This window comes from Dendrobium catenatum, unplaced genomic scaffold, assembly GCF_001605985.2.
Source record: "Dendrobium catenatum unplaced genomic scaffold, ASM160598v2 fragScaff_scaffold_1671, whole genome shotgun sequence".
Taxonomy (NCBI): Eukaryota; Viridiplantae; Streptophyta; class Magnoliopsida; order Asparagales; family Orchidaceae; genus Dendrobium; species Dendrobium catenatum.
This window is the reverse complement of record NW_021320133.1, coordinates 79,078-90,589: the sequence shown is the minus strand read 5'-3', so window position 1 is coordinate 90,589 and position 11,512 is coordinate 79,078. Positions and strand designations below refer to the sequence as shown.

Genomic DNA, 11,512 nt, shown 5'->3' with positions numbered 1-11,512 from the left:
TCCCAAAATCTTTCAATCCAAAAGAGCCAACAAAACAACATAATTATATATATATATATATATATATATAAACATCTCAAATGCATGCAATCTCTTTTCTCCCTATCTCAGTTTCGTCCCCCTCCATATTACACCATTAATAAAAGATTAAGTTGATGCGACTTCGATGTATCAATCGATGCCAAAATGGACTATTGTTTATACAATATGATTAAATAAATAATTTATTATATACATAATCATTCAAATAAAATTTTAATTTAAAAATTATATTTGTTAAAACTAGAGATTTATGAGGGAAAAGCTTGTCTTTATTCATTACAATCTTCTCTATTTATAGATCTATACAAGATATCCTAATGAGGAAATAATAAATTGCAGATTTAATACATAAATAATACATAAAAATCTTTCCTAAACTTGTTCCCTCATTATGGCGTGATCCATGAGAGTATCCCACGGATTGATCTTTGTGTCCGTCGGATCCTTTGCACTGGGAACGGCTGGATTTCAACACTCCCCCTCAAGCTGGAAAATATGGATCCGTCATACCCAGCTTGTCAATCATACGGAGAAAGCCAGAACTGTTCAATCCTTTAGTAAGGAAATCTGCGAGTTGATCCTTTGATGATACATGGTCAACACTTACTAGACCACTGTCTAGTTTTTCTTTAATAAAATGTCTGTCCACTTCTATGTGCTTAGTCCTGTCATGCTGGACTGTATTGTGAGCTATGATGATTGCTGATTTGTTGTCACAATGTAGCTTCATGGGCTCATCCCACTTAACCTTCAGATCTTCTAGGATTATTTTGATCCACAGTAGTTCACATATTCCCAAGGCCATAGCTCGATATTCTGCTTCTGCACTAGATCTTGCCACCACATTCTGTTTCTTGCTTCTCCATGTAACTAGGTTACCTCCAAGAAATGTGCAATACCCAGAGGTAGATCTTCTATCAACCGGTGATCCTGCGTAGTCAGCATCAATGTATACTTCTAGGGTCATTCCATGATCTCTCTTAAAGAGAATTCCTTTTCCTGGTCTTCCTTTAAGGTAGTGTAATATCCTGTCTACCGCTTGCATGTGAATCTGCTTTGGATTCTGCATAAACTGATTGATCATGCTTACAGCAAATGCTATGTCTGGTCTAGTGTGGGAGAGGTAGATCAATTTCCCTACAAGTCTCTGGTAGGCCCCTTTATCTACATCTGGATCTCCTTTAACTTCTCCCAATTTAAGATTAGGTTCTACTGGTGTTGGTGCTGGCTTACAGGCGAGTTTACCTGTTTCTCTTAGAAGATCTTTAATATATTTCTGTTGTGAAATGAAGATTCCTTTGCTGGAGTGAGCTAATTCAATTCCGAGAAAATATTTTAATCTCTTAAGTTCTTTGATGTCAAATTCCTTAGTAAGATTTTTCCTTAAACTGGCTTTCTCCTCTTCATTGCTTCCAGTCAAAATAATATCATCAACATACACTAATAATATTGTGACTCCCCCTGAGTCTGAGTGTTTGAAGAATAGTGTATGATCCCCTTGACTCTGTCGATACCCATTCAGGAGCATGAATTTAGAGAATCTTCCGAACCAGGCCCTTGGTGATTGTTTGAGCCCATATAGAGCCTTTTTCAGTTTGCACACCTTGTTACCTTCAGATTTTTCTTTAAAGCCTGGTGGTATTTTCATAAATATCTCTTCTTCTAAGTCCCCATGTAGGAATGCATTTTTCACATCCAGTTGTTCCAGGTGCCAATTGCACTTGGCTGCAAGTGAGAGTAGTATTCGGACAGTATTCATCTTGGCCACGGGCGCAAACATTTCTTGGTAGTCAATGCCATATGTTTGAGTAAACCCTTTTGCCACCAGTCTTGCCTTATATATCTCCAGTGTGCCATCAGCTTTGTATTTTACTGAGAACACCCATTTGCAGCCAACCGATTTTTTCCCCATTGGTAGATTGACGATCTCACATGTTTTGTTCTTCTCCAGGGCCTGCATTTCATCTTTCATGGCATTTCTCCAATTTTTATCAGATAAGGCCTCAGAAACATTGTTAGGAATATGGATATCTTCTAATGTAACAAGAAAATTTTTGTGAGCTGATGAGAAGTTGTTGAAGGATATAGAGTTGTTTATAGGGTATAAGGGAGGTGGTGAACTTACCTTATTTTCAGGAGATGGTTCAGATTCTTGGATCTGCTTTGGAGCACACTTGAGCTTGTACGTCTGGAGTAAACCTTTCCAAATCTAAAGATAGCGTTGTCATTTGTTTCCCTTTCTTGGGTTTCAGGTGGATTTTTCTGAGGTGGTGGAGGAAGGTCAAGAGGTGCAAGTTCATTTTCCTCATCTTCCTCAAGTTCAATCTCCCCCTGAAGATGAGTTTTTGAAAAATAGGAATTCCGTTCAGCAAATGTTACATCAATAGAGACAAAGGTTTTTCTTGTGGGTGGATGATAACATTTATACCCTTTTTGGGTAGCAGAATAACCAACAAAGATGCATTTGAGTGCTCTTAGATCTAATTTTCCTCGTTCCTGACTGTGGATATGAACATAGGCCGTGCATCCAAAGATTTTTGGTGGAAGATTATGATGAGTTCGAAACTCTGGGTAAAACGAAGACAAGGTCTCCATTGGAGTTTTGAGGCCTAAGGTTGTTGAAGGTAGGCAGTTAATGAGATATGCTGCAGTTAAAAGAGCTTCCCCCTAATAGGATTTGGGTGTATTGTAGTGGAATAGGAAAGCTCTGGTGGAGGCTAGAAGGTGACCATTTTTCCTCTCTGCAACCCCATTTTGTTGTGGGGTGTGAACACAGGAGGACTCATGGATGATCCCTTCACTCTGGAAGTAGGAGGAAAGGGTTTGGTTGAAATAATCTTTGGCATTATCTGAGCGGAAACTTCTTATTTTTACCCCGAATTGATTTTTGATCATGGAATGAAAGATGGGAACAATGGTGCTAACATCAAATTCATGTTTAAGGAGATAGATCCAAGAGACTCTAGTGCAATCATCAATGAATGACACAAACCAGCGTGCTCCAGAGATATTGGGAATTTTAGAGGTCCCCAAATATCACTATGAATAAGGAAGAAGGGCGTAGCAGATCTCTCACTTTTGTTTGAGAATGAAGTTCTTTTATGCTTAGCCAACTCACAGGTTTCACAATGAAAATTTTTATTGTCTAATTGATGAAACAACTGTGGATACATATGTTTTAAGACATCAAAAGATGGGTGTCCTAGTCTATAATGATGAAGCCAAATAGTGGATCTCCTATCGACTAGGGATAACAAAGAGCAACTCCTTTTAGATTGGTTTGGTTCCTCCAAGTAGTACAATCATGCTTTCTCCTTAGCAAGTCCAATCTTCTTCCCCGATCTCTGGTCCTGAAATAAGCAATAAGAAGGGTTAAACAATGCTTGACAATTATGGTCATTAGTAAGTTTTTGTATTGATATCAAGTTTGTGGATAATTTTGGTATATGGAGCACATTTTTTAAGGTGAGGGATGGGGATAATATGATGTCTCCTTGGCCCGCTACCGTGGTAAGAGAACCATCAACAGTGATGATTTTTTTTTTGTTTGGACAAGGAGTATAATTTCTGAGGTGGTTTGGTGAGTGGGTCATATGATCTATGGCTCCTGAATAAATGATCCATAATTCCTTTAAACGATTTCTAGAAGCACTTAAACTAATAGAGATTTGATTCTTACCTGAGAGTGCAAGTGAAGAAGAAGCATTTGGTTTTTCAAGAGATACCAGGAGTCGTTTCAATTTATCAATATCTTCTTTGTTGAATTCTCCAAGGCTAGACTGAGCTTCTAGCTTACTTGTAGTATTGTTGGCATGTGATGTGCTCCTTGTCTCACCTTTTTGATTCCATTCTTTGCTGGGGGGTTTACCATGTATCTTCCAGCATGTTTCTTTTGTGTGTCTTGACTTTTTGCAATAGCTGCACCACAGTGAGTCTTTATCTTTGAATTTTGAAGAATCTTTACCTTTCTCCTTCCATGATGATTCTTTGTTCATTACCATTGCTGAGCTTTCAACGACCTTTGGTTCTAACATCACTCCTCGTCGACTTTCTTCTGCGCGGATGTGAGAAATGGTTTCGTTGAGTGATGGCGTCTCCTCTTTGCCAAGGATCTGAACTCTAACTTGGTCAAATTCTGCATTTAGTCCTACAAGAAAATCATAAACTCTATCTTTTTCAATAAAGTTCTTTAGGATCGCAGCATCCTCCGGACATCTGGTTTCAATGCACCTATAGTGATCCTTGTCACAGATTTTGTAGGATGGTGGCATATTCCGTCACGGTCTTATTCCCCTGCTTCGTGCTTCCAACTTTGATTTTAACTTCAAAGATTTGGGCCGCATCACGAGCTTTGGAGTAGGTTTGTCTGGCAGCATCCCATATGTCCTTTGCCGTCGAAAGAAACATAAATGTATCACTAATTTCTGGAGTCATGGAATTCCATATCCATGACATGATCATGGAGTCTGCTTCATCCCATGCCCCAAATTTGGGATCTCCTTCTTTTGGTCCTTCTCCAAGGAGGTGATGTATTTTACCTTTCCCCTTCAAGTAGGTCTTCACAAATTGAGATCACTTCAGATAGTTCTTCCCATTTAGACGATAGGAAGGTTGCATGTTTTGAAGATCACCTCGTCCTTGGTGCACCATAGAATCCTCAAGTTGGTCAGTGCTTGAAGAAGAGTTAATTTCTGGCATTTTTGAATCAAATAATAGTAATGAAGACTATCTATTTGATTTTTGGACAACAATGAAGGCTCCCAAAAATTTTCCTAATCGACGATAAAGGTCGATTTTTTTTTATAGCAAAAATGAACCGGTCACGCCGAACCGAACCTTAATACACGCCCGGTTTGGATCTTTAGAGCACGGGACCCGGTTCTTGCACGCAGGCGCGGTTTGGTGCGATCGGAAGTGAGGATCGGCTTCGACTAGGTCGTGCTTTGCTCCTTCGACGATCTTCCTTCTCTGTTGGATCGGAAAGCTCGCCCTCTGCAGTCCGCTCCTTCGTCCCTCGGCTCGGCAGAAGACAACCGAAGATGGTCGTTCTGACGCTCCTTCGGATATTAGCGGGAGTTTCGACGGCCTTCCTCTCAGATCGGAAGCTCCAAGTCGCCTCTTCAGTTCGTCTCTTCGGCAAGCTTTGCCTGGGACGGAAGAACCGCACACGAGCTCCGCCTATTTGGCTCGTTCGTGGCTGTTCGACTCTCTCCCTTCTGCGTTTTGCTCCTTCGGATTCGGAAGTTCCAGTCGCCTCTTTAGCTCGTCTCTTCGGCACGGATTGCGGCTTCGGCTTCCATCAGTTAGCCAGGCTTCATCCGCTGACTTCTTCTCTTCCTCCGACGATCTTCGATCGTTCTTTTTTTGTAGCGGCTATGAAGGCCTCTTCTTTAATTCTTTCGGCTCTGATACCATGTTAAAACTGAGAGTTTGAGAAGAAAAGCTTAATTTTATTCATTACAATCTTCCCTATTTATAGATCTATACAAGATATCCTAACGAGGAAATAATAAATTGCAAATTTAATACATAAATAATACATAAAAATCTTTCCTAAACTTGTTCCCTCATTATGGCGTGATCCATGAGAGTATCCCACGGATTGATCTTTGTGTCCGTCGGATCCTTTGCACTGGGAATGGCTGGATTTCAACAATATAGATGCATCATATTTATATGATTTGACAATTTTTAAATTTTGTTCATCATTTATTCCTTTAGAAATTAATAAATCTTCATAAGTATCCCTTAAAATGCATGCTAATATTTTAGCATTGTCATTACTTGCATGATATTATAATTGTCATTTGCATGATTTGAATGAAGATATTGGCAAATCAATTAATTATTAATTATGATAATTGTAAGTAGTTGATGATGTGATAAGATGTATGAAAAATACACCAGGTGAGAAAGGCAAGAATGCATTTGTAACTCCACAGTTTTTTCTACAAGAACTGTTTAAAAAATTCAATTTAAGAAAGGCAAAACACCTATGAATTAGAAATTCCAAGAAATTCTGGCATTAATCTCTTCATCAATATATTAGATTTGACATAGATTGCAACCAATATTTTAGATTTCTTTTCCTTTCCATATCGTGAATATGCATAATACATCCAACACTTGGTCAAACAATTTTATATATCTTATTCCTGAAGCTATGCAACATGATTAAATTGCATTTCACTTAGAAAGAAAAAAAAAAATTGCATTTCACTACTAATGGCGGATTCCCAAGTTATCCATGCATTAACATGATAGACATATATACAATGATTCATGAATTATATTCCAAGAAGCACAATAATTATAACCCAATTTTCATAATAAATATCAAATATTGAAATTAATGGAGCAAAAAATTTTTAAGCCAAGATGCAATTTTTTGAAGAATACCATAAACCATTATCCACTACCTTCACCCTTGCAAAATACATTATATAATATCAAGTTCATCTAACTTGCTTTTGGACAGGCAATGTCACACACTCAAAGCCCTTAACTTTATTATACATATACTCTTAAAGATGAATATACCTATGTATAAAGCAGCAAAATTCTAAATTATAATACATGCATACATAATGTACACTCGATATTCATTTAGATCATATTGATCAAGTCATTATGAGAGCCTAAACACGATTTAGTAAGTTACTAGTCATGAACCAACCTAGTATTTGCCCAAAGCCTTGAGTAAACCAATAGATTGAACCTACTTAATCCCCAATACTTAAATGTTGAATGCACCTGTAAAACTCAATTGCTCGTTTAGATCACTCATAATGCTAACTAAGGATTTTTGTTAGAACTCATCAAGGGTACTTGCCTTCAACTCAAAATTTGTTGTCAATTTTTGCACATAAAATAGTTGTTAGCCAAACTTATCAATTACATAACTAGTTATACAAAATTTAATCATCTACTTTTTTATGTTATTTTCATATATAATCCTTAATGTGTCGTTGACCATGGCTAACACCTATAAATAAAGGCCAAAGGTGGACCGTAGACATGGAAAAATCTGATAATGAGGCTGAATCTCTCTGAAAACTAAAATCCAACTAAATTTTTTTGTCAAACTTTGTATCTCTTTTACCTCTCTCCTCTTTGGGCTTGATTTGTAGATATAGTAAGGTATTGGTACCTTCCATGAATAATATTAGATCGAACATCCTCAAAGGTATGTTAAACTTGGAGCTGCGAGGAACCAAGCCATTGAACATCCCAAAGACATGGAGAAAGCTTGGCAGAGCAACTACCTCATTGATCACGTTACCTCCAAGCAACTCAATCAAATAGAGGATTGTTTCACTAGGATGATCCAAAGATTCACTGAATGATTCACACAAGCTACTCCTCTCATGGAACCTCCTTGAGAGTGTGACTTGGCCGCCTCTAACATTCTCTGTCGCTACTTTGAGCATTAACTATTTTAACTCCCGTTGATGAGCCATATATCTAAAAGGAAGAATCACAGAGGTTCCTCTACCTCGACGATCAACAATGCATTAGACTCAATCCACCAACACCCTTTTGATGGAAATTATCAAGGCTCGACCTCCCCCAAGGTTACAAATGCTTGTCTTGGACTCCTATTGAGGGAATTCAAATCCAACCTATTGTGTCGCCTGATTTGAATCAACAATCTCCATTCTCACTGTCAATGATGTGATGAAATGTATGCTTCTCTTCACCACCATTAATGAGGCACCAGCACGATGCTTTTTGCACTTTTTACTGGGGAGCATTACATACTTCTTAGACTTTAAGCAATGGTTCATCATGCAGTTTGTTGATGCAAAACATCTATTGAAGAACTCCCAAGGCCTAACATGAGGCTAGAACCTAAAAAATTATAGAACCTAAAAAATTATTTTATAACTTTATTGCCCGTTTATAATTCAAGCTGCTAGATATTCAAACTTGTAGCTAGTCATTACCCAAGAAGCATTACATCAGGGCCTCCACAAGAGTTCTTTTAGATACACACTCAGTTTGCAGTAGTTAAAAAAATTTGTAGAATTGTTCAAGCCTCCTAAGAATCACATAAATATTAAATAGTACAATCATGCAACCTCAACTTCTTCCTCCAGGCCAAGCAACACCAATCTTATATGAAATTCTCAATAGCCTCAAAATCAGCAAGGTAGGTCACATGACAAACATGACATGTTGACCAAAAAGCGACATTGTCATCGCAATCAACATTACCATCAATAAAAGCACCAACATGTTGGAGTTCTCTGAGAGATGAGAAAGAAGCATTTCAGTCTATAGTCCCTTAAAAACAGAGAATTTGCCTTCACAACATAGTCATCTGACTTATACACGTATTCGTGTATTTCTTGCAAAGATCCTAGAGGAATACACGGCAAGGAGTACTTCGGTCAAACACTACAAATGTACAAATTTGATAACCATCTATCCAAACATAAATAGACTTGGCTTCTCTGAGTTAAATGCAAGACCAAGGGTTCTAGATGTAGCACTAACCCTTAGAATGCAATACATACAAGAGTACTAAGGAAATCCTAGTAGAATGGTGAAGTGAGGATGATTATAAGTACCATTTGATTTGTCACACAAATGTGATATTTAATGCCATGAAATAAAAAACCTAAGATTTGACAAGAGAGTTTGAGAGCTCAAAGCTCACAATCCAATGATAGCTATCATAAATGTTGTTCTTGCAAGCTAGGATATAAATCACGTATTAGTATCACGAATATATCAATCAACTTGTTAGTCTAATAAAGTGTGGTAAATAGAGCTAGTCAATTGACAAGCAATGTGTGCTAAACATGTTCCTAATTAATTTTTTGAATATCATGATATTCTTGAAGAGAAATATCATGATATTCATACAATAATGATATGACCAACAAGAATTTTTTGTTCACCCTGAGGCATGTCCAAGTCAGCTTAGGTCAACTAAGTGGGTTGACTTGGGGCTAGCTAGACAAAAATAATCTACGCATCCTAATGTTTCTAATGACTTAAACTTATGAAATATAATCTAATCTCATTGACCCAAAATTAAATCAAATTACTGTAATAATTTCATAACTTTTCCTATTTACAAAAGTCACTAAACAAAATACAATACCTTGCTCATATTTGTGAGGATATCGCCATATTCTTCAATATATAAAATTGTTACATAAATCTCCAAAGGCCTTCAAGATGACTTGATCTTCATGGCCTTATTTTTCTATATCATGGCTTCTAACTCGACAATTCGATCATTCATAAACTCTTTATTTTAATAAAGTATCCAATTCGGTTAACCGAGTTTGAGTTGTCATTAATGAATAAACTAAACTCTTCCAACTAGGATTAGATATTAATTTATTTATAGAACATTGAAATTTAGAAACCTTTTGAAATATATGCTCGAACTTCGACAAACTCACCTCAATTTTCCATCCCCACCAGAGTTCTTGACGTAAATGTTATATTTGATTGGACACCATAACGAAATATTTCTTCATGAAAGACTTATTCATCAATGTCAGCTTCAATATAAGTTCCTAAGAAATCACCTAACTTCCTTTTCTTCATTTACAACTTTAAATTCTTTAACTTTATTTAAGTATTTTCCAAGCATTCTTTTGTGTTCTTTGGCTAGATAAAAAGTTAAATTCTAACTTTAAACTCTTTACGCATTACTGTCATATGCAAGTCTCAAACACTCATTAAAAAAATAGAGCGACCAATATCATATATGCTAGAATTTAGCTTATTTCTCGACAAAAAGAATCGACATTGAAATTGGCAACTCTAAATTCGAATCTTTTCTTCGAGTCAAAAGAAGAGATGTCATCTTCATCCCAATAATGCAACCTATAAGAGTGGGAAAGGGTTCTTTTCATTTTCCCTAGTCTGCATTACTAGAATTTTTCATTCTCTTAGGGGTAAATTGCTATCTTTCAACTCCTAGAAGTCGTCAGGCTAGTGTTGGCGCCAACTAGGAGACCAACTACCTTCACTTGAATTGAATAGATAGCTTTCGAACAAAGCCCAACCTCAGCACCATTAGCATCAATTGTTGCAATAAAAGTTGCTAGCCGAGTGTTATCAACAAAAAACTAGAGGTGGAAAGAATGGTTTTGAAAACTGTACCACACCGACGGGTTCAACTGTGAACTGGACATATGGCTTTAGATTTTTATTGTGTTCTATTGCAGTCCAAATCTCCATCGAGTTTTTCTTTGTAATGTCAATTCTATAATGATCTTGGTACTTTACAACATTCAAATTTTTAATATTAAAATTTTGGTCGTTGTGTGAGTAAATGAATTTTAAATATAATTCATATTACAAATAAGTGAATAACAGCCTTAAATCCAGAATTACATTGCCAAACAGCTCCACAGGATTTAACACTCATGTTGCCTAATAATTTTCAGGATTTAACTTCATCAGGATTTACTAAACATATTTACAGAATTTAGTAAATCCTATTCAAGTTAAATCCTACTTGTTGTCAAACAGCCCCTTAGTTTTAGACATAATTATTGATCCAAAGTAAAAAGGAAAAAAAAAAACAATGCTTCAAAGATAAAACCCAACCTGGTTCACCACTGCCGCAACCCCCCTCTTCATCAGTAGATGCATCAGGATCTACCAAGTCCGCATCTTTAGTTCTCACACCTGGTTCAACCTCTCCTACAAAGTCATCACCCAATTCCTCCTCATCAGTCACCAACTCCGTCCTCTCCGACTGCCCTCCTCCATCTTCATCTTCATCCCGTACTACCTCAGTCTCCTCAAATTCATCCATCACCTGTGTCTGTCCCCAGTTTTCAAACCCCTCGCCGAATTGTTCATCACCGCTATCCACCCGCTGTGTCTCTCCGCAATCAAGCGGAACGGTTTCACCGGCCATAAAAACGTCGCCGCCACCTGAACTGATAAAGATCAGAAAAAAAAAAATAACAGGAAGAGAAGATGAAGAATAAATGGGAGATACCTGAATGAGGGGAATCGACATCGAGGACCTGCGTGTCATCTTGATCGTTCGCTAGACGCATCGAAGCATAAACCCTTCGACGGGGCAAACTGTCGCTGGAAAGTATTATTAAGAAAAGTGCCACCAAATGCATTTAAACTCTTTAATTTTTTTTTTTAAACATTTAGGTCTATTAATGTAAATTTACACATATATAAGACTCGAATCTAAAATCTTCTTGGTAGTCAAAGCTCCCAACCAACAGATCAAAATGAGCCACATAAATTCTTTAATTCAATATTAAAAACATTAAAACAAGATGCCAACTTTTTATTAAAAATTAGGTTTTTATAATATTGAGACGTTCTCTATATGTAATGTTTTATTAAAGATATTTGCACACTTGTACATGCTAATGCTAACTTTTCTTAAATACACTGTTTTGGAGTGCTTACATTGTTAAAACGGTTATTTAAGGTTACATAAGTGTTATTTCTCAAATCAAATAGTTTT

At 36.9% G+C, this 11,512-nt stretch overlaps 1 protein-coding gene across 1 annotated transcript in view; it reads right to left on the bottom strand.

The window, feature by feature from the left end:
- Positions 1-11,119, bottom strand: part of LOC110095948 — a 23,317-nt gene extending 12,198 nt beyond the window's left edge. Inside the window, exons 1-2 of the mRNA XM_028701295.1 lie at positions 11,021-11,119; positions 10,621-10,953 (exon numbers count right to left, since the gene is read on the bottom strand). Coding sequence (XP_028557128.1) covers positions 10,621-10,953; positions 11,021-11,081 — 394 coding nt within the window. The 5' untranslated portion in view covers positions 11,082-11,119. The remainder of the gene's footprint in view (positions 1-10,620; positions 10,954-11,020) is intronic.
- Between the last annotated feature and the right edge of the window lie 393 nt (positions 11,120-11,512).